Genomic DNA, 23,518 nt, shown 5'->3' with positions numbered 1-23,518 from the left:
AGCAATTTCATTTGAAAGCCCTCTTAGAAAGCAGAAGGAAAAAAAAACCCTCGATCCTTTTTATTTCATAAATTACCTCATTATAGCTTAATTGAGGAACTGTTTAAGGCATTTAAAATCTTACTGGGATGTGGGGTAAAGAGAGGAGCAGTAGTCTTTATAGGGAAGGAGAGATTTTTTTTCATTGTCCATGAAATGAATTACTGATAGATTAATAGGCATGTGATTTGTTACTCTGAGGGAATGACCTAATCCTTAGTATCCCTGACACACAGTGAATCAAAACCACTTGAAAAGATTGCTTTGCACAAACCTAGAATAGGTCAACCCTTTTCCCCATGGCTCTAATAGCCAGGCCCGAAACAAGGTCAGCAGCAGGCTCAGCCATTATTATAAGAGGAAAAAAGTTAATGACATACAGGGAGTAGGAAGTAAACAGTCCACGCTTTTTGCTCCAGGATTGGCAGCTGAACTGCTGGTTCTGTTTAAAGCAATGCAAATGTACATCAGCCTGGAGCTTCCCCTTCTTCTTCTTCACTGTTACTGAATACAATCCATGACATGGATCTGTAGGGTGTCCATGTCTGGAGCTTTATACTGGCATTTGGGACAATAATGGATAGGCTGTTCTTCTAGAACATTTTGTCTTCGCCCTGTTACAAGCTGGGGATGGAATGGAGCAGTGCCCATCATGAAAGCTGGAAAGGGAAGGAAAAGTAAGTTAGCAAATTGTGCATACTGTATAAGCACTCCGTCTGTAACTGTGATGGCAGTATTCAGTGAATTATGAAGAGAATTATCTGGTAAATACAAGAAAAATGAATCAATGGAAGCAGTGATCTAACAGTCCAAAGATTACAATATACCTTGCTGTAATGATAGAGAAATGTACTTTTTATGTATCCCTTCTATGGAAAGGTTTTCTGACAAAAAAAATCCACTGGACTTTATTAAGCAGCTAGCAACAGTTAATAAATGTGCAAAAAACTACTTTGCAGAGAAGAAAACAAATTATTTTAAAAGGTTGAGAAAATTACAGGCTATTGTACTTTCCACTAGGAAAAAAAAACGGATTGCTAAGTACAGAGAAAACCCAGCAGATTCCAGAGCATTCAACATTAACATTTTGAGGGGATGCAAAAAGATTTATGATCTGTGTAGTAGAATAAAATTGTGCTAATAGAGTATTAGGAACAACCTGTTCCCTGTCCAGGCTTATCCTCTCCAGATTTGTCTGAGTTTTATACTGATTCAACGGTCAGCATAAGAGGACTTTGAGGAAATACCATGAAAGGCTCCATCTAGTATAAATGTAGACATAAGAGAAGTGGACAGCCCAGCTTAGGTATGTGATTAAATAACAGCAAGCAAAAGCTGGTCTAAATGTTTAGTTAATACTTAAGAAAATACTTAAGAAAAACAAATGGTTCCCCCAAGTACCTAACTGGAGCACAAATATTACTTTGTTACTGTTCTTGGGGAGACCTTAAGCTTGTAAAATGGATGTGACTATAATATTGCTACACTGTTCTGTTTCTTTCAGGATAGCACCACACACTTCCAAAGCTGCCCACAAGCGTTGCATGCAACATTTTCCCTCCCCCCCCAACATTACCAGTGAGGCCCAAAGGTATTCTTTGAAACAAAGATAATGATGAAGGCAAGTACTTCTCTGCAAAAGATAAAATCTTTAAAATACTAAAGGAGGTGGGTGCATAGGAGCACCACACTGTCAATAGTAACCTAACAAAGTCTGTGGTGATATCAAATTATTAGAAAGATACATCCTTCGTGTAACACTGAAGAGTGTTCCCCAGTGAACAAATGATGTGAAATTCTATATATGGAAATGAATTATGCCTCAATTCCCACATACTGTATGTTAAGTTCCAAAGTGCCAATTACAAAAAAAATAAAATACCTCAATGAAAATATTGTCTATGGCAAAAATTGAAAGCAAATCACATGCTATAAATCAGGAAAAGAATTAAAAATGAAGCTACCAGAGTCTCGGGTACTGATATAGTCACATAAACAGTGCTATTGCAAGAAGATTGAAATCCAGTTGCAAAGGAAAGAAAAGAAACAGCAATACGTTTCAGTGCTGAAAACACTGCTGCAATTTAGCTGCAGAAGCTTCCATTTTTCCATTTTATTTATTTTGCTTCCAATGAAAGCAAGAGCTTCTCCAAGATAGTTGCTATTTTCATGTACATCAGAGCAAGTGGCAAAAATAAAATTGAACTAGCTTAGAATAACTCTTGTTGCAAACCTAACCAGCAAAAGATTTTCCAGCAGTAAGCCCCAGCCTGAATCTCTTCCATTTTATATTTGCCATATGCCCTCAAACTACTGAAATAGTGCCCAATTTTTCCGGAAATTTAACTTGATTTACCTACAAAGTATGACAATAGATTTGGACCTTTAAATTGAAGAGAAAAAGTATTTCATTGATATATTCCACCTCTGGCTATGGGGGGTGAACTATTACCCCCCGTAGATAGGGCTCGCAACTTGGGGGTCCTCCTAGATTCACGGCTCACCTTGGAAGACAATATAGGAGCTGTGACTAGGGGGGCCTTCGCACAGGTTCGCCTGGTGCGTCAGTTGCGGCCCTATCTTAGCCGGGATGATCTATGCACGGTCACTCATGCGCTCGTGTCCTCTCGTCTGGACTACTGCAACGCTCTCTACATGGGGCTGCCCTTGAGGACCACCCGGAAGCTCCAACTGGTACAGAATGCAGCCGCGAGAGTGGTGTTGGGAGTCTCCCGATACTCCCACGTTACACCTCTGCTCCGTGAGCTGCATTGGTTGCCAGTTGTCTTCCGGGTGAGATTCAAGGTACTGGTAACGGTGTTCAAAGCACTCCATGGCATGGGGCCGGAGTACCTCAGGGAACATCTGCTGCCGGCATCAAGCTCCCTGCGCCCTGTGCGTTCCCACAGAGAGGGCCTCCTCAGGGTGCCACCGATCAGAGAATGTCGATTGGTGGCCCCCAGGGGGAGAGCCTTCTCTGTGGGCGCTCCGGAGCTGTGGAATCAGCTACCGGTAGAGCTCCGGATGGCGCCCGATCTTCGCTCCTTTCGCCGCGATCTTAAGACATTTCTGTTTGTACAAGCTGGCCTAGCCTGATGGGGATTGCTGGGGTTGTTTTATCTTTGGTCTTTTAATTTTTCTTGGGGTTTTTAGCGCTGTATTTCCATTGTTTTTAACTTAATCTTTTTTTAATGTTTGTATTTGCTATTTTATTCTGCCCTGTGAACCGCCCTGAGTCCTCAGGGAGAAGGGCGGTATATAAATGTTATTAAATTAAATTAAATTAAATAATGGGTGGAGGGCAAACTCAAACTCACAGATAAGATTAATTACTTCATATAACAGTAAAAAGATGAAATACACAGCTCCAATATACTCCCCAAAGATCAGCCTTGTTTTATTCTCAAGAGCAGTGCTTTTTTTGTAAAAGAAAAAGGTGCCGGAACTCACACATGTCATACAACCCACCTTGCCTACCCTACAAGGTTCCATCCAAAAAAGGTGCCGGAACTCCGTTCTGAGCGTTCTATGAGAAAAAAAGCCCTGCTCAAGAGCATCCATTTCCTATGCTCAAATGTCATTTTACCTACACTGTGAAGTGAAAGACATACATCCTTGCTGAAATAAACAAATCTAAATCCTCCAATCCTACCAGGTTGATCTTTCTGTAGGAATGGTCATACAGCCCTTAAATCCTTTCTTACATATGACTCCCAGGAGCAACAGCAGCTGTCTTGGGGTTTATGTTGCCTTCTACGGTCCTACCTGACCCTGCATTTGATTAAAAAAGAGTTGTGGCCAAGTGCTGCATCTTCACTGCCAACGTGCTCTCCAAAGCATTTTTTTAAAATCCTGCTTTACAGTTAGGCCAGCCTCTGAAATCAGTGGAAATTGTTGCAAAATAAACAAGTGCCAGCACTTACTCGGCTGAGGAGGCGGACGCATTTCTGAATGGCGATTCCTCATCTCTTCCATCAGAGCCCTAGATAGACAAGAAAGCACCAGAATGGTTTTTCTCTAGGAAATGCTAGAAGAATAACGACTGCATTGCCTCTGACTACAGGCTCCAACCAAATATTGTAGAAATTCAACATGAGCCGGGGTAGGAAAGTGGCTCTATTCCAGATGCTGAAGGGTTTCTTTCCATTCTCCAACCTACTCACCGGCTGACCCCTTCAGAGTCGGCTTTCAGCTTCTCATTTTCCCTTTGCAACTGGGCAACCTGCTCCAGCAGGGTCTCTCGTTGTTCGTGTAGCTTTTCACGTGCCTGGCGCTCTGCCAGGAAATCTGTCTTGTAGATGTCAGCCTGAATGAAAAAGATGACGTTCCTGGTGGCACTAATCACTCCTGGTGGCACAGTGATTAGAACTCCCACTCCTGACGGGCTCAAGGTTGACTCAGCCTTCCATCCATCTGAGGTTGGTAAAAGGAGGACCCCGATGGCTGGGGGCAATATGCTGTAAAGCACTATGGAGTGGTAGATAAGCCTAAATGCTATTGTTATCGTTATGTACTTGGCTTTTATCCCACCTTTATTACTTTATTTTTTTATTTTAATTCCATTTATATCCCGCCCTTCTCCGAAGACTCAGGGCGGCTTACAAGCTTAGCAGTAGCCTTCATTCTATGTATATGCCTGCTTATTAGGGCTTTCACACACACCCCAAGCGGCATTATTACAAAGTCAGCTTAACTGCCCCCAACAATCTGGGTCCTCATTTTACCTACCTCGGAAGGATGGAAGGCTGAGTCAACCTTGAGCCTGGTGGGATGCGAACCTGCACTTTATAGTTTATAGTTTATAGTTTATTTGATTTATATACCGCCCTTCTCCTTGGTAGGGACTCAGGGCGGTTCACAGGGCATATATAAAAAAGACAATACAAAAATTAAAAAAAAGATTAAACCCATGCCCAATTAAAACAATAATACAAATTTAAAAAACAATTAAAAACCCATAATCCCCCATCAGGCCAGACCAGCTATTTCAAACAGGTGGGTCTTCAGGCCCCGACGGAAAGTTCGGAGGTCTGGTGCCATCCGGAGCTCCACCGGCAGTTGATTCCATAATGCCGGAGCGCCCACAGAGAAGGCCCTCCCCCTGGGGGCCACCAGTCGGCATTCCCTGACTGGCAGCACCCTGAGGAGGCCCTCTCTGTGGGAACGCACAGGGCGGAGGGGAATCGATGCCGGCAGCAGGTGGTCCCTGAGGTATCCCGGACCCATGCCATGTAGGGACTTAAAGATCGTAACCAACACCTTGAACCTCACCCGAAAGACAACTGGTAACCAATGCAGCTCGCGGAGCAAAGGTGTAACATGGGAGTACCGGGAAACTCCCAAGACAACTCTCGCGGCCGCATTCTGTACCAGTTGGAGCCTCCGAGTGGTCTTCAAGGGAAGCCCCATGTAGAGAGCATTACAGTAGTCAAGGCGAGAGGTCACGAGCGCATGAGTGACCGTACACAGGGCATCCCGGTTCAGATAGGGCCGCAACTGGCGCACCAGGCGAACCTGGGCGAAAGCCCCCCTAGTCACGGCCACTATATGATCTTCCAGGGTAAGCCGTGAATCTAGGAGGACTCCCAAGTTGCGAGCCCTATCCACGGGGGGGTAAGAGCTCACCCCCCATAGAAAGAGATGGAACATTTTGAATGTCCCGGGATGCCGGAATGCACAGCCACTCAGTCTTGTCAGGGTTGAGTTGAAGTCTGTTCCTCCCCATCCAGACCCGAACCGCCTCCAGGCAACGGGACATCACGGCGAGGGCATCACTGGGGTGGTTTGGGGTCGAAAAGAAAAGTTGGGTATCATCGGCATACTGATGATACCCAACTCCAAAACCACGAATGATCTCACCCAGCGGTTTCATATAGATGTTGAACAGGAGAGGCGAGAGAACCGACCCCTGAGGAACTCCACAAACGAGAGACCTAGGGGCCGATCTCTGCCCCCCTGCCAACACCGACTGCGAGCGTCCCAGGAGATAGGAGGAGAACCACTGAAGAACTGTGCCTCCCACTCCCAATCCCCTGAGACGCCGCAGCAAGATACCATGGTCGATGGTATCGAAAGCCGCTGAGAGGTCTAATAGGACTAGGACAGAGGAATATCCCCTATCCCGCGCCCTCCAGAGATCATTCACCAGAGCGACCAATGCCGTCTCCGTGCTGTACCCGGGCCTGAAACCCGATTGGTAGGGGTCCAGATAATCCGCTTCATCCAGGACTAGAGGGAGCTGATGCGCCACCACACTCTCAACAACCTTCGCAAGAAAGCAAAGGTTGGAGACTGGACGAAAGTTGTTCAAAACAGCTGGGTCCAGGGCAGGCTTCTTGAGGAGAGGTCTCACCACCGCCTCCTTCAAGACGGTGGGGAAATAACCCTCACTCAGAGAAGCAGATATAACCGCCTGGAGCCAGCCTCGTGTCCTCTCCCTAGCTGCATAAACCAGCCAGGAAGGGCACGGGTCCAACAAACATGTGGAGGAGCTCAGCCTCCCCATAATCCTGTCCACTTCATCAGGGGTCACAGAATCAAACTCTTCCCAGATAACATTGACAAGACCGCCCGTGTCCTGATCGCCTGACTCTGCCCAGCTGGAGTCCAAACCGGTCCGAATCCGAGCGATTTTATCCGACAGATGTTGACTAAATTCCTCGGCACGACCTTGCAAGGGATCCTCCCTCACCTCCTGATTAAGAAGTGAGCGAGTCACCCTAAACAAGGCGGCCGGGCGATTATCTGCGGACGCGATGAGGGTGGAGAAGTAATTACACCTCGCCACCCTCATCGCTGCGAGATAAGACCTAATATAGGTTCTTAACTGCAACCGGTCGGGTTCGGATCGGCTAGACCTCCAGCAGCTCTCTAGGCCCCGTTTCCGACGCTTCATCTCCCGGAGCTCCGCGGAAAACCATGGAGCTCGCTGGGATCTGCGCCGGGTCAGGGGCCGCAAGGGTACAACCCGGTCAAGTGCCTCAGCGGCTGCCCTTTCCCAGGCTTCCACTAAGGCATCAGCCGAGCTGTGAGCAGTGGAGGCAGGTGGGGACCCCAGCGCCGCTTGGAATCTGTCAGGATCCATTAAGCGTCTGGGGCGGTACCATCTAATTGGCTCCGTACCCCCACGGCGGGGGGTGGCAAAGCGGAAGACCAGCCGCAGGAGATGATGATCGGTCCATGACAGGGGCATAATAAATGGAGAGCCCCCACCTAGATCATCCAACCACCGTCTAGATAAAAAAATCAGGTCAAGGGTGTGGCCTCCCTCATGAGTTGGCTCTGAAATTACTAGCGTCAGGTCCATGGCCGCCATGGAAGCCATGAACTCCCGAGCTAGCTCAGATGAACCTCCCAGGGATGGTAGATTGAAGTCTCCCAAAACTATAAGTTTGGGAAACTCAACCACCAAACCCGAGAGGATATCGAGCAGCTCGGGCAGGGCTGCCGCTGTGCGACTAGGCGAAATGTACACCAGCAGCAAGCCCAACTGCGCCCCAGGACCAAATCTCATAAAGAGAGACTCACACCCGACTATCTGAGGAACGGTGGTCTCCCGCGGACATAAGGTCTCCCTAATGGTAACCGCCACTCCCCCACCCCTACCTTGAGCTCGTGGCCGGTGTAGCACCCGGAAGCCTGGTGGGCAGAGGTCAACCAAAGGGACCCCACCCTCTGGGCCCAACCAAGTCTCCGTGATGCAAGCCAGGTCCGCATGCTCACCCTCAACTAAATCCCTAACGAGGGGAGCTTTATTAACCACGGACCTGGCATTCAGGTACACCAGCCGGAGCTCAGGAGGCTGCACATCCCCGCTCCCGGCACCTCGGGGAAGAACCAGAGGGTCGGAGCGCCTCACCGCTTGTAGACAGCGGAGACGGCCCTCCCGGTAACGATATGGCCCCCTGTCTATCCGCCTGCTGCCTTTCCCCGTCGTGGGAATTGGTAATCCCACGACCCGCTCATGAGCCCCAGATGTAACCACAACCCGCTCCCCCCGAACGCCGTCAGACCCAGGCCTGGCCTGCAACAAAGTTGTTTGGCTACCCCCCACCGCCAGACAACCACTACCCCCCACCCCCCTCCCCAACCCCCTAAAAAATTTGACTAAAAAATTAACCAGGGGCCTCTTATTAAATTTATATCGAGAACCCCTGGCCTTACCCGGCCATCTCTCAGGGTCCCAATAATTGGGCCCCTCATCGAGACTAGGGATAGAAAAGAAGGCGGGACGCACCCAGGAGAGGGGGGCACCCCTGAGGGCGAGTAAGTCCGTATCGGAATATCGATGCATACAGTCAGCAAGTCCAGAGAGGGCAGTCCAATAATTAAAACCAACAGGAGGATCGAAGGAAAGGAGTGGGACTTTATACGTAACTTAAGATGGCGAACCTACTGTACCTAATACTCTTTCCTCCTATTTTCCCCATAACAACAACCCTCTGAGGTGGGTTGTGCTGAGAGTGAGTAAATGGTCCGAGGTCACCCAGTTGGCTTTCATGCCTAAGGCAGAACTAGAACTTCAGTCTCCTGCTTTCTAGGCCAGCACCTTAACTATTAGGTCATAGTGGTTATCCCACTACTCACGCTGCACCATTCACAATAGGTAGGAATTCCAGTCTCTTCTCTAACACAGTGACATCATACTCACCTGGGCCTTGAGCACAGGCACAGTCTCCATGACACTTTTGTGCTGCTCAGCTTCCTCCTTCAGCTTGTCAATGTGCTCTTGCTTGGCTACCAGAGCCTCCTCAGCCTGCTGCAGTTGCTGAGACAGTTCAGCAAGCTGCAGATCCAAGCCCTGAGGAGGGAACAGTTACGACGTTGACAATATGTGCAAAGAAATCTTTTTTTCCTGGGGCAAGAGAAGATTGCCCCCCTCCTGTATTTTGGCTCCCACTCATCCCCAGCATCAAGATTTTCCATTGCAATTCGTCAAATGTCTCCCACCTTGCTTCGCTTCTCAGTTTCCAAGCTGGTTTTGATGTGGGCATCATACTCCTGGAAGAGCTGGTGATAGGCCACTTGCACCTGGGCCAATTTTCTCCTAGATGGAAGAAGATTATTCACAACATTGCCAAAGGACTCAGGTTGATCTGATTACTTCTGTCAGAAATGCCCTCATTTCCATTGGCTCTGCCCGTATCACTTTCACACTCACTTTTCTTCGGTGGCACCCTGTCGTTCCACTCGCAGAGCACTCTCAAGGTTTTGCACCTGCAACCTCAACTGATCCACCTGTACGCCGTGCTGTTTGTTGCGGATTTCAGCCTCCTTTTCAAGCTGCTGCAGTCGTTCACCAGCCCCTCGAACCCTGTAGAGTTGGCACACAGATGGTCATCTAACTGCCTAACTTGCCAAAATTCCAGTGTAGCAGAATTCCCTTCAAACCTCTACCCCGGCAAGTACACACCAAGACAACACTAGATCCAGCATGGTTTGATTCAGTAAGTTTTCTACACAACTTCCTGAGTCTTCACCATCATGTTCAGGGCCATCATCCTCTTCTGTGGCTTCACATGGAAGGTGTGTCACTTTGGAGGATGTGCATGCAACTGGGGGTCCCTCTGAGCTTTCCATCCCAGCTGCTTGCACCCCTGAAGCAACCTGCCTACCTCTTCAGCAGTGCAAGTCAACAGAGTGAAAACAACAAAGAAACATCTCCAGCTCTTCACTATTTTTTGTCATTTTTGTTGTGATCTGATAGATCACCTAGAAACTCACAGCAATACCCAGTTCACGGCTGAATTTTTTTAAAAAAAAAAATGTTGTTCAGTGACTGGAGAACTGGGAAAGAAGAGGTTGCCTTGTCCTTCTGGCCAGGAAGAAATGGTGGCCTGTTTTTCAAAGTGAGAGGTTCTTCTTCCAAAATCAACAAAAGGGCTCTGGAAGGTTTCAAACAGCCAATGTTTTTTTTTTTGAAAATTGACACAGAAAGATATTGTAAACAGATTTAAGGCACGAGGGTTATCCCATAAGCTGTGCCAGTCTGAAGTCAGGTCTGCTTAGAGAGGAAAAGCAGGGGAGTCACCCTCCCTGTCCCACAGAGCAGCCTCAGCTCATTGTTCCATAATGTCTGCATCACTGCAGAGAAAGAGGCCTCTCCCAGCTATCTGCCCACAGCATCATACGCAGGCCTCCTGCATGCCTCTCACCTCTCCTCCAGCTCTTTGTTTTGCTCTGTACAAGCTTCGAGGCGGCTTTGGCTCTCCAGCAGTTCTCCCAGCAGAGATGTCACCTGGGCCTTTGCTAAAGTCTTATCCTCCCCAACTTGCTGTAATGAGAAGAGGCCCAGAGTCAATACACCTACAGAAAGCTAGAGAGGAGCCTCCTGTTTTACTCTTCCTCCCCAGCTTGCAAAAGTGTGTCTGGGAAAACAGTCACCTCCAGTTGTTTGGTCAAGGTTTGTAGCTGCTGCTGGATCTTCTGCTCCTGGGCAGTCCGGCAGGCTAGCTCCTCCAAACTGGATGCCAGCTGTTGCCGAAAGGCTAAGCTCCTGGGGGGTAGAACAAAACAAAGAGGGACTGATTCAACCAATGAACTTCACCAGTTTCCGAATAACAGGCTTTACGGAGTTGGAGTAGAAATACATAAAAATACCAAATTTAGGAATAAAACAAAATGGAGCAGGAAGAAACCGGTACTGTATTCAAGTCTAAAAAGTTAACTACTTAAAACTAATTACCTCATTATAACGCTACTTTGCTAAACTATTAAAGAACATATTTGTTACAAAATAGCACAAAATGATGTAAAATTTAGACGGAGCTGCCAATTTCCATCCTTCGTTTCTACTTGAATGAAAATTTGTCTCGTTTCACTATGGTTCCCTGATCATAAGAGCTATGAAACACAATTTGGAAACTTTAAAAGTGATGCCACTGTCTGAAAGAAGAAATGAAACTCAGAATTTCTCTAGTCTGCTCAGGAAATTACTTAGAAGTGGAATTAAATATAGGTGACAAATTTCATCATAAAACTCCCATATAGTTTCAGCTGCTCCTGTATGACTGGGACAAAGCCTCATTCTAATGGGAACATATTCGTAGCCTCTTTCCAGTAAGGCTGAAGAAAGCCTATTTTGCAGTAGTAAAGAGTATATATTCAGACAAAAGGTTTACTTGCTTTTCAAATCTAGGGAAGCTCCTAACATCCCTCTGGGAATTAATACCCATTATTTACTGTTTGACAACTTCTTTAGCTTTAGTAATTGCCCCCCCTCCCCCTCCCCCTCCCAGGTCTGTAATATAAATATTTTGTCATTTTTGCTTCTAAGCTCTTCTAAGTTGAGTAAATGCTGTCTAACAGAGCCATTTGGACTCAACCTTCTATTGGCTTACAAACTGCCTACAATGATGGAGTAATTTCCTTGCCTAAGAAGTGTTTGTGATTCTCAACTGAGTATCGGTAGGCACATGGCTAGCCTTACCTTCCTTTCTCAAAAAAACATTGCATTTCTTTCAGTTGTGTTAGCCATTCTGGAGAGGGTTACTTGTATTTGCTTTTTCCTCAGCCACACATTTGCAAGCATCTGGAAATTTTAGTCCTTGATGTGTCCTAACAGCATGCATGCTTAAACAGGTGTTTCTTATAAAATACCAATGCATCGTTATCTACTTACTCCTCTTCAGCCTCCTTCAGCCTTTGTTGCAGCTGCTCAATTTGTTTCCCACCAGCACTGTGAGGAAGGAGGAAGAGAAGAAGGAGAATAGGAAGAAGAAAGAATGATGATGGAGGGCTACATCTCTGCTGATCATTTCACATAATATTTAATATATTGTGGATACTGAAGAGATATTGAAGTGTACGTTAAAAACTGCAATGCTAGGGACTGAATGGATGGAGGACGCACAGCAACCTAAATTCTGAACTTCTAATTGTTATCATCGTCTACATTTCTGCACAATCCTATGAGAGTTACTGAGTGAAAGGTCTTTTCCAGATCTGTTTTGGAACAATCTCCGAGAGGTGATATTCACTGTAAGGCATTTTCACTATCACTATTTTTGTCCGCCATTTATTATTATAAATTTACTGTTTGGGGCATACTGTTTTATTTTAGGTAAAGGTAAAGGTCCCCCGCACATGCGTGCTTGTTGTTTCCCACTCTAGGGGCTGGTGCTCAGCTCCATTTTAAAGCCGAAGAGCCAGCGCTTGTCCGAGGACGTCTCCGTGGTCATGTGGCCGGCATGACTAGACGCCAAAGGCGCACGGAACACTGTTACCTTCCCACCGTAGTGGTCCCTATTTTTCTACTTGCATTTTTACGTGCTTTCGAACTGCTAGGTTGGCAGGAGCTGGGACGAGTAACAGGCGCTCACTGTTACGCGGCACTCGGGATTCGACCTGCCAAACTGCCGACCATCTGATTAACAAGCTCAGCGTCTTAACCCACTGAGCCACCGTGTCCCTACTGTTTTATTTTATTGTACATTTAAAATAATTCATTGGAAAGCCCTCAGTAGTAAAGCGCAAATCTTCATAATCAACAATACTGGTAAGACAGACAAATAAGCACTTTAGGATGAGTATCTAGGCTAGTCTGCAAAGGTCTCAGGATACTTACTGGTCTCCCGAGTTCTGCAGGGACTTTGCTTCCAGGGACTGCTCCAATGAACAACCATTCTCCTAGGAAGGCAGAAGAAGGGCACACACTGAGTTTAGCCTTACCAGCTCCAATTGCCTTTCCTCATCTCTTTATGCCACTATCCTAAACTTCATGTGATCTTTCCCCCCCCCCCATGTCCTCCCTTCTCCCATCATACACTCAAGCGTCTGCTGCTGCCACCAAATCTCACTTTCATCTTTATTCTGAACTCCTCTACCGGCCCAGTGACCTTTGCTGTTTGTTGCAGTATGGCGATCTTAGCCTCCAAGGCAAGTTTTTCTTTCTGTAAGGCCTGGTTGGCGTCTTGCAGTGCTTTCCAGTCCTCTTCCAGCCTTTCCTTTTTCTGTTTTAGAAGCCCCGATGTCTGAAATAAAAACAACAGTGGGAAGAAGGAACATCTTTGTGATGAGAAATTGTATAAGCCATCCACAGCAGGCGAAACGATACAGCCTTAATCTATCTACAGAATGAGACAAGTGTAGAAAGACTGCAAATCCCTATTTTCTATGTTATTTCTTTGGATCAATTACAACTTCTAGTTGCTCATCTAGGTCAGTGTTCTCTTGTATGAAATTTTCCAAAAGCGCTGAACTACATTTCCAATCCAATCACCTTCAATCAAGATTTGCTACGCTAGTTGAAGCTGCTGGAATTTGTATATCAACATATCTGGAGGGCATTGAATTAGAGAACTGGTAGACAGATAATGCACACGTACCACAGTAAGTACATCTTCCTCAGTAAGAGTCACAGTGTCTGACTCCTCTTGTGTGTCAGAGGGGTCTTTTTCTGAGAGAAATGGTCGAGAAGCTGTCTGTGAAGAGAAACACAAAAATCTTGATGTATGTGATAGTTTTGAGATTGCTTCAATGTTTTTTCGCATGCTAACATACACCACACATTGTAAGGAGGCCTATTCTTTAGCAAGATACTTAAACTGGAACAAAGGAAAGAGGAACTAGAGGAAGACCCCAAACTCTTAACCCTTCTGTGTCCCCAACTGCCCCCAGTTGCACCTTTAGTCGCTCCAGGTCCTGAACAGCCTGCTGCAACTGTTTTTCCAACCCTATGCGTTCCATGTGCATGTTTTCCACCACAAGCCGAGCCTCCTGAAACTTGCTCATAATGAATTCTTTCTCCTCCATTTTGGAAGCATGGAACTGCACAAATTCCTGGTACCGTTCTCGTAGCATGTGATTACTCTGTCGGATGGCTTCTACGCACAGAACACAAACAAAGGACATTTACTGGATCAGTGTCCTACCTACTTTATGTATTACATTAGAGGACAATGACTGACCAAACAATAAATCCACCTTCTCATCAAAATCCCTCTTTACTATGCAGAACGAGTACATTCTTCTTAATGAGAATCCAATTCTCAATCCAATTGTCACATGATCTGACATCTCAGACCAAATTCCAAAAAGCTAGGGAAATACACCCACATAACTATGTCTAGGTGAAGGCTATCAACACCAGAAAGTTTGACAGATTAGAATTTCATCAAATATAACTCATCCATTCAGGATGCTACCCTCCTTATCAGTCCTAGTTCTCTTTCCTTTCAGATTAATTCACGTTACTAAATATTAGATTATTATTACAGTGACAGTTTTTAAATTATACCTACAAGCTACTGCTTTTAGACTGTTACTGGTCAAATTCCCTCCCACTAACATCAGCATTTATTTATTTCTATAATTTCCATCAGTAAGTTTAGTTGCAAGAGAACCATTCTTCTCTGGTTTGTCCCTGTAATTCAGCCATTCATTTCCATCTGGTGTTAATTACATAAGTAGCACTTCTCTTTTGCAGGAAATTATATACAGTGATTGGCCTTGTTACTAGTTTGCCAATAGCTCACACCAAAAGACACTCTATTCAAAACTTAAAGTGCTGGCAGGAAAGGGATGACAGCTCTGAATTTATTCTGTCCCTGATTTAAAAACAGTGGAACCCCCTCTTCCATACTGAGTATAGAAAGGAAATAAGCAAAGGAGCAACAAGCTTTCCAGCCATCAACAGAAAGTAACTACTGGTAGACAATTTACAAAACTGTCCAATATAAATTCAGAGAGGTAACAAATAAAGCTTTTGGAGCCTCTGGTGTGGAAAAAAAAGAAGGAAATGTATTTCTTTCTAAATACAACAACTCACTAGATTTAGGCAAAAATAAAAACAAAAATCAGAATCTAATCAATGGTTGGATATCTCAGGACTTCTAGAAGTTACAGAATTATACCCCCACAGGATTCCTCATGATTAATCATGATGGCTGGAGCTGTAGAGAATTATAATTCATAAGGGAAGGCCAGAGATTCTAAACCATTCAAGTCATCTACCTTCTCTGATACTTAAAATATTGCCTGATTCATTATGGAAATGTCTAAGAGACAGGGACTTAATATAAACTGAATGACAGGACTCAATAAGAGAATATTGAATTTATCAACCTTGATATTTTTCATTTAAACATGATAATGAAGGTCACTCCAACATGTCCTTACCTTTGAGGTCTCTATTCTCAGCCAGGAAATATTGTACAACTTCATGTCCTGCTAGCTCAGCTGGCAACTGAAGGGTACCAGCTTTGCCCAGGGAGGAATCATCTCCCATCATGCCATAGTCACCAGCTGGGCACCCACTTGGCTGCACCATGTCACAGCTCCAATCCCCTTGGGTTATACTCATCCAGCCAGATCCTGGGAACAGAGGAAGGATACCTTCAGCACCTTGATCAAAGCACATATATGCACAGTAACTTACATAGGAAACATCCCTTTGCCTCAGTTTATGAAAATGAGATAAGTAATCAGATAATAAGTAATAACAAGTAATCAGATTTCACTTTATTTCTCATTTACAGTATGCAGAGGTGGAGAGGTTTTGTCTTTTTTACTGGTCTCAAGATCCATTAAACTGAATCTAGTGAAAAGGATATATAATTAAAGAATACTATGCAAGGAATTTGTTTTGATTACCAGTTCATAGATTATTTTAAAGAAAATTTTCTCCATTTCAGCAGAATAATTTATATATGAATGGTGAGGGAGGGAATAATAGATTCTGCTTTTTCTTTCAAAAAATGAACCCCCAAAATATTGCTAATCTACTTCAAATTCTCAAGGATCTAACAGCAGATCCAGAACTATTATTTGTCAACTTCCAGGCAAGAGCTAACAGGTTAAATCATATTATGATTCATTGTGATGTGTGAAACCTGTTATGAAGATAGCATGATAAAAGGAGTGGGGTTTAGTAGCATACCCTAAGCTCTTTAGAAGGTGAATGCATGAAAATGCAGTAAATGAAATGAGCTCAGTGGGAAAGAAATAGTCCTATCATTCACTATTAGACATGGTAGTTTACAAGTACTATAACATAAAAGAAGCAGTTATTCCCTTATACCCACGTGCAAGTTTCCCCAAACCTTTGGTTAACAGCTGTTTAAAAAGACTCGCTCTCTAAAAGCTAGACCAGCGGCTTTTAAACTGTTTCTCCCAATTACCCCTTTTCCATGTGTCCAAAAAACAGTTTCCCTTGTAAAAAAACAGACTTGGTTGCTTTACAGAAATGCCTCGGCAGTGAAGGTTCCAAACTAGATCTCTGATTCATAAGCAACTTACAAATTGCTCTATTATCCCCAGGATATGCCCAAATTTCCCTTGCTCTACAGTTTTGTTTTGTTTTTGTTTTTTGACCTTGGCAACTTTTAAGATATGTGGATTTTATGCCGGCTGGGGTGTTTTGGGAGTCTACAATACTTTTTACCCATCCTAGCATTCAATTGATTGGCTACAATTCCCACTGTATCTGGCCAGCATGATCTGAGTTGGGGGGGTTACGGTGATGGAAATCGTAATGCAATGCATCTGGAGAGCGCCAGGAGTGGGCAAAACTTCTCCAAATGCCTAACGCCTCGGGCCGAACGAGGGAGCCCGCCTGGCTCTCAGACCAAGCTGGTGTGGGAGAGCCGAAATCCTGGGTCCCCTTTGCCAACACAACCCCTCCTGCAAAGCCCAGCCCCGCCCAAAGAGGGATAAAAGAAAAAGTCGCACCTCTGCTACGAACTTCAGATTCCACACACCCTCCTGAGGTTTCTTCCTTCCTGGTAAGTTGTTTTCTTGTTTACCGGAAGTGACATCTTAGAAAGAGAAAGCGGATCGGGAAAACGAAAGAGGCCGGTCTCGAGTCTAGGGAGGGCCCGGAAGTAACGCCAAGAAAGGCGGGAGGCCATAGTTACATCGTACAGAGAGCTCTGATGGGCGTAAGAATTCGTGAAGCTGAGTCCCAGCACTTCCGCGGCTGGAATTGGACGGACCATCGCCGCGAGGAAGGAAGAAGCGAGCGCTTTTTTCGTACCTCTTAGTAATTCTCCCCCCCCCCGCCCGGATTTTTGCAGCAGGAAATAGCGACGAATCCCTTTTTAAAGACAAAAACCAAAACCTTATCAACAATATTTGGATGTCCATATGCGGTATTATACACTCATACGCACACGGACAACCACTAACATCTTGAAAACAAAGTGAGGTTAGTGTGAAAAGAGATTGTTAAACTTTAATCCCTGACTATAACAAATACTGGATAAGGCTACAATCTCTTTGAATCTGCCTCAAGTTTGTTTGTTTATTATATGTGTGTGTGTGTGTGTGTGTGTGTGTGTGTGTAAATTACTAACAAAGAATTTAGGGAGGCTGATATGCATTTCGGACTCATTAGTCTTCATCAGTCAGTCATACCCTTCTGAGATTCGAATATATATATACTGCCCTTTCCCGAAGGACTCAGGGCGGTTTACAGGATATTTAAAAGAAAATCAATACAAAAGTTAAAACAAATTAAAAAAGATTAAATGAAACCCTGAGAAAAAATAAAAACCCAGTTAAAATTAAAAATTTCTCAGCCTGGGCCAGAGAGCTCGAAGAGCCAGGTCTTCAGGTCCCGGCGGAATGAATGGAGGTTGGGGGCAGTCCTAAGCTCCGTGGGCAGCTGGTTCCAAAGGGCAGGCGCGCCCAATGAGAAGGCCCTACCCCTGGGTGTTACCCGCCGGCAATCTTTTACCGGCGGCACCCTGAAAAGACCCTCCCTGTGGGAGCGCACTGGACGAAGGGAGCTTGATGCTGGCAGCAGGTGTTCCCTCAAATATCCCGGACCCTCGCCATTTAGGGCTTTATAGGTCATCACCAGCACCTTGAATCTCACCCGAAGGGCAACCGGAAGCCAATGCAGCTTGCGGTGTTACATGGGAGTATCGGGAGACCCCCATCACGACTTGCGTGGCCGCATTCTGCACCGGCTGAAGCCTCCGGGTGGTCCTCAAGGGCAGCCCCATGTAGAGAGCGTTGCAGTAGTCTAAACGGGAGGTCATGAGCGCATGAGTGACTGTGCGTAGGGCATCTCGGTCCAGGTAGGGTCGCAACTGGCGCACCAGGTGAACCTGGGCAAAAGCCCCCCTGGTCATGGCTCCTATATGATCTTCAAAATTGAGCTGTTGGACTCACTTCTATGTAAACACGTGTAAAAACTGCACAACCTTTTAATGCTGTCCTTCAAGATTTGCTGGCCTTTCTTAAATTCCTTGTTGGAGTATTCCTGAAAATCATTTGCATTTTTTCTACAATGAGAATTAGACTATAGTTTTCTTATAATCCACTCTTGCATCTTCTTACAGCATGGGGACAACGTTACAAGGTGAACTGAAAATATGGGGGCACTTACTGAAATTTCCCCACAACCAGTGCTTTTTTTGTAAAAGAAAAAGGTGCCGGAACTCACACATGTCATACAACCCGCCTTGCCTACCCTACAAGGTTCCATCCAAAAAAGGTGCCGGAACTCCGTTCTGAGCGTTCTATGAGAAAAAAAGTCCTGCCCACAACAATGCAGCAGTACTGGACTTGACAGGAGATCCACATTGTATTGTTGTAAGTTCCTTTGTGCCATTGTATCCCACTAATAGTTTGAAAAAGGCATCAAATCTCCAAAAAACATCTTCTATTACTCAACAGGGAGTAACCAAAAAAAGTTCCACAAATAACCAAGAATTCCTGTCATTAACCCCTTTTTTCCCCAAACTGCCAGTCTATCATTTTTAATGAAAATTTATTGTGGATGATAATTATGTGTTCTGGTTTGTTATATTAACTGCAGCTAAAAGCATCTGCATTTTCTTTTGGCTATTTGAATGTATTTAACCTGAATGAGAACAATTGTGGGGAAAGAAAAAAAATACGTCAGCCAAATGTGTAATTTTTAAGTTCTCCATGATTTATTAACAGGTTGTAAGTAGAATTATCATGCATTTTTCAGCTCATTAGCGTGTAGAACTATATATACTTGAGCATCTGCCTCCTTGGAAGATAGACTTCTACATAATTTTGCATACATTTTCACTGTTATATCATTCAATTTTAAGCACATTTCAGTCACAAGTAGCTCCTGCTGTGTGTACTTGTTCCATCACAAGTTTATTTAAGATTTGCTTTACTCAAAAACAAAACTCATTTTTGGGTGGAATTTATTTTCAATCAGGTTGTTTAGGATTTAAATCTAAACATATAATTTATTTAAATTTATATTCTTAGTGGATATCATTTGAATCCAATCCTTCTTGGCACTATTCTCAGGCTACAAATTGTTATATTTAAACAGAAATCAAACATTATATCTGAAATGTGTCATGTCATCTCAACTGTTGTGGTGATGAACAGTGCCTTGTAGCTTAGCATGTCATGTAAATCTATTGCTTTATTCTGCCACTTATATTATCACTACAGCTGGAATAAGGCTGCATGATGTTCCCTAGAAAGGCAGACCACCCTGTCCCAACTGACTTGAGTAAAAAAGAAGATACAAATGAAAAAGTAGCATGCTGCCTAGCAGGTTAGCCTCTAGCATCAACCTTATTTTCAAGAAAATCGTCTGGACTCTTGGAGTGTGTCAGGCCCAAAACCAAGAATGAAACATAGCAATTCTTCCTAGCTGAGTTTTTATTGTTTCACACCTATAGACAAAACCTTGCCAGGCTGAGGACCCTACCAAATGCATCCACAATATATTCTGTGGAATATTAGGGAAGAGTTATCTTCACCGTCTTTCATATAATATCTGGGCTAAGTTGCCTCTTACTCCTCTGGAATGCATCCCCTTCCTCCTGTGGATCCATCTTACTAAATTCCATCATAGAGAGCCAGTAAAGTGTAGAAGTGAAGGTACTAGACATGGACAGCTTTAAATCTATTTTCATCCATCAAAGCTCACAGGGTGCCTTATAGGCCAGTCTCTCTCAATTCAGAGCCATGGCGACGCAGTGGCTAGAATGCAGTACTGCAGGCTACTTCTGCTGACTGCCGGTTGCCAGCAGTTTGGCAGCTCGATTTCACCAGCTCAGGGTTGACTCAGCCTTCCATCCTTCCAACCACATTTTTCTTTCAATTATACTTTGTAACATTGATGTTTTATGTTACTACCTTATTCTACTGCACCAAAAGGAGTTGGAAATCAATGCTTTTTCTCTTTTTTCCTTTACCTTAACACTTTTCTCTCTCACCTCTTTTCTTCCTTATTTTTCCATTATTTTCACTTTTCTTTGTACTTCTGTATTTTATATTTTTATAAACTAGTAAAATAATGTTATACCCCTCAGCGCTCCTGTAACGTGACAATGGGTGGCTGTTAATATATAATGTTATGTAATGTTAATAATATATGTCCTTACCTGGCAGAATACATATGCTTTGCACCTGTTGGATAGTTACCTGTAAACCTATAAAGAGAAGATGTTACATCACTGCCAATGGCAACTTTAGGATGACCAGATCTGGATTATAAAAATCTGGAGTACTTCTAAATAGGTCCAAAGAGATATAGAAAATTCTGAACTCTGTTTCTATCTAGTGGTTGTCCAGAGTTTTGCAGTCCAGAACTGGCAGACTTAGGCAGTGTATAATTTCAATCTGTAGCTTGGCCAAAGGAAGCTGCATTCCACTTGAGACAGGCACCATCTGGCCTTGGGAGACATTGGGTTGAACTTAACCCTTTAATGCTTCCTGGATAGTAACTGCTGGGAGGATAAATAGTTACCCCAAGATAAGACTGGTTGTTGGCAGGGTTGTTTCCATTCGAGAGGGGGTGGAAAAGTGTGATTGGAACTGCAGAGAAAACCCTAAAAGACTTACGTTGTGCAACCTGCCTATGTCTAGATGGGGGCTACATAGGAATCCCTAAGATTAGGCTTTTAATGATAGCCTTGCTGCTTTTAATGATTCACCTGGTGCGCCAGTTGCGACCCTACCTGGACCGAGATGCCCTACGCACAGTCACTCATGCGCTCGTGACCTCCCGTTTAGACTACTGCAACGCTCTCTACATGGGGCTGCCCTTGAGAACCACTCGGAGGCTTCAACTGGTGCAGAATGCAGCTGCACGAGTTGTTATGGGAGTTTCCCGATACTCCCGAACCAACCCAGTGATGCACTCGACATGATGTCCCGTTGCCTGGAGGTGGTCCGGGTTTGGATAGGGAGAAACAGGCTTCGTCTCAATCCTGCCAAGACTGAGTGGCTGTACATACTGGCATCTCGGGTTAGCCAGGCCGTTCCATCATTAATGATGGGGGGTGAGGTGTTCCCCCCCCCCCCGTTGATAGGGCTCGCAACTTGGGCGTCCTCTTGGATTCATGGCTCAATTTTGAAAACCATATAGGAGCCATAACCAGGGGGGCTTTTGCCCAGCTTCGCCTGGTGCGCCAGTTGCAGCCCTATCTGGACCGAGATGCCCTACGCACAGTCACCCATGCGCTCGTGACCTCCCAGCTAGACTACTGCAACGCTCTCTACATGGGGCTGCCCTTGAGAACCACTCGGAGGCTTCAACTGGTGCAGAATGCAGCTGCACAAGTTGTTATGGGAGTTTCCCGATACTCCCGTGTAACACCTCTTCTCCGTGAGCTGCATTGGCTTCCGGTTGCCCTCCGGGTGAGATTCAAGGTGCTGGTGATGACTTATAAAGCCCTTAATGGCTTGGGTCCGGGATATCTGAGGGAACACCTGCTGCCGGCATCAAGTTCCCTTCGTCCAGTGCGCTCTCACAGGGAGGGCCTTCTCAGGGTGCCGCCGGTTAAAGATTGCCAGCGGGTAACACCCAGGGGGAGGGCCTTCTCTGTGGGTGCGCCTGCCCTCTGGAACCAGCTGCCCGCGGAGCTTAGGACCACCCCCGACCTTCGTTCATTTCGCCGGGACCTGAAGACCTGGCTCTTCGAGCTCCCCAGCCCAGGCTGAGAGTTTTTAATTGGGGTTTTTATATTTTTTCAGGGATTAAATTTAATTCTTTTTAATTGTTTTTAAATTTTTGTATCAGTGTTTTAAGTACCCTGTAAACCGCCCTGAGTCCTTCAGGAAAGGGCGGTATATAAATCCAATAAAATAAATAAAAATAAATTTCCACTTCTAGTTTCTTATTTTTGTTTCTTATTTTTTGCTTGTTTGGCTGAGTGGCATTTATTTTTTGTTTCCTAATTTGTGCTCTATTTTGATGTGCTTTGGAGAAGACATTTGGCCTGAATATGAGTTATTTTTTTCCCAATGCTGCTGGTGCCCCTATGTGGCACCGTACAAGTAATGTGGGACAGAAGAACAAAACAAAGCGAAGAGACAGAGACGTTAAAAAATATAGGCTCACTTCATTCACAATGATTTTTTATCTCCACCTACCAAGGATTTGGGGAGCCAAGTATACCATAGTTATTTACAGGTACTGAGACTTTTGCGGCTGAATACCAGGTATTCACGATAACAGAACCTGGGAAGTTCTATGGGATCATGTCAGGAACAAGCAGAGACGAGGGCTGTTGAGGCCTACCTTACATCTTTAGTTCTGGGTGGGATGGTACTAACCAAGACAGACCCAGTGTGCACTTTGGAGGTTCTTCTGGACTTGTGACTGCTGCTCAATGAGCAGGTAGCAATCATAGCTAGGAGAGTCTGCTCAACTTCATATTGTGGTCCAGTTGCGCTGTTTCCTGAATTAGGATTTCTTCTGCTCAGCCACTCAAACCCTGGTCATCTCATGCTTGGACTATTGCAATGCACTCTTGAAAGAGTATCAGGAAGCTTCAGCTGGTGCAGAACGCAGGTACAGAAGCAGTTCTTGGGGCCCCTAAGATGGCCCATGTTACATCACTATTCATCAAGCTGCTCTGGTTGCCAGTTTGCTTCTGGGTCCAGCTCAAGATGTTGGTTATCACCTTTAAAGCCCTTCATGGCATAGGTCCAGGCTATCTGAAGAACCATGTCATCCCAATGGGTCCAGCCAGCCCACCTGTGCTGGCAGAAGCAGCATACTGCAGACCTGTCAGTCAAGAAAATTGCAACTGGCTGGGTCCAAAAGAAAGGCCTTTTCTGCCATGGCTCCCTCCCTCTGGAACATCATGCCCCCCTGCACCCACCCTTTTAGCCTTCCAAAAGAGCTTGAAGACATGGCTTTACCAACTGGTCTGGTGGTCCAATGGGGGTGTGGCATTCTGGAGGTGGCTAATGGATAACACCCCACATTCTCCCTGTGCGCACTTTGCTCCCTTCCTCTCCGTCTTGGTCAATTTAATTTTAACTGAATTTTAAATTTAACATCTCTGTTTATTATTTTAATGTTTTATATGGCATTTTTATTCAATGATTGTAAACCACCTAGAAATGCCTTTGGTGAGATGAGTGGCATATAAGTTTGCCATGGAATTCAGGAGTATTAAAGGCCCAGACCAATGATCATTCAGTTTATTATTCTTTCTTGAAAGTGGAGATTCCTAGTACCTTATAGGGGTCGTTGGTGAGGTCTATGATCAAGAAATCCATCTTTCAACAACCATGGGCT

General features: G+C 44.9%; 1 protein-coding gene across 2 annotated transcripts; it reads right to left on the bottom strand.

The window, feature by feature from the left end:
• Nucleotides 1-70: 70 nt before the first annotated feature.
• IKBKG (inhibitor of nuclear factor kappa B kinase regulatory subunit gamma) lies at nucleotides 71-16,790 on the bottom strand. Of its 2 annotated transcripts, none has more exons than XM_083354019.1 (15): nucleotides 16,708-16,790; nucleotides 15,157-15,351; nucleotides 13,663-13,862; nucleotides 13,365-13,460; nucleotides 12,876-13,010; nucleotides 12,605-12,666; nucleotides 11,660-11,716; nucleotides 10,423-10,534; nucleotides 10,194-10,312; nucleotides 9,200-9,352; nucleotides 8,989-9,085; nucleotides 8,690-8,839; nucleotides 4,203-4,345; nucleotides 3,963-4,021; nucleotides 71-698 (listed from the first exon to the last, which is right to left on the bottom strand). In XM_083354019.1, the coding sequence occupies exons 2-15, from the start codon at nucleotides 15,338-15,340 to the stop codon at nucleotides 541-543; spliced, it is 1,725 nt and encodes a 574-aa protein (XP_083210145.1). In that variant the 5' UTR covers nucleotides 15,341-15,351; nucleotides 16,708-16,790; the 3' UTR covers nucleotides 71-540. The 2 variants fall into 2 exon arrangements, with proteins under 2 accessions (XP_083210145.1, XP_083210144.1); XM_083354018.1 differs by having other exon boundaries at nucleotides 12,837-13,010; nucleotides 16,708-16,788.
• Nucleotides 16,791-23,518: the final 6,728 nt, after the last annotated feature.

Source organism: Vipera ursinii (assembly GCF_947247035.1).
Source record: "Vipera ursinii genome assembly, chromosome: 2".
In the NCBI taxonomy this organism is placed as follows: Eukaryota; Metazoa; Chordata; class Lepidosauria; order Squamata; family Viperidae; genus Vipera; species Vipera ursinii.
The sequence above is the reverse complement of the archived record's forward strand: the minus strand, read 5'-3'. Positions and strand labels throughout refer to the sequence as shown.

Coding starts and splice junctions, on each gene's coding strand:
- IKBKG (XM_083354018.1), bottom strand. CDS start 15,340: ATGAGTATAACCCAAGGGGATTGGAGCTGTGACATGGTGCAGCCAAGT. Junction 10,535..11,659: donor CTGAAGGAGGCTGAAGAGGA/GTAAGTAGATAA, acceptor TCTACCCCCCAG/GAGCTTAGCCTTTCGGCAAC. Junction 10,313..10,422: donor CCTTGACCAAACAACTGGAG/GTGACTGTTTTC, acceptor TTCTCATTACAG/CAAGTTGGGGAGGATAAGAC.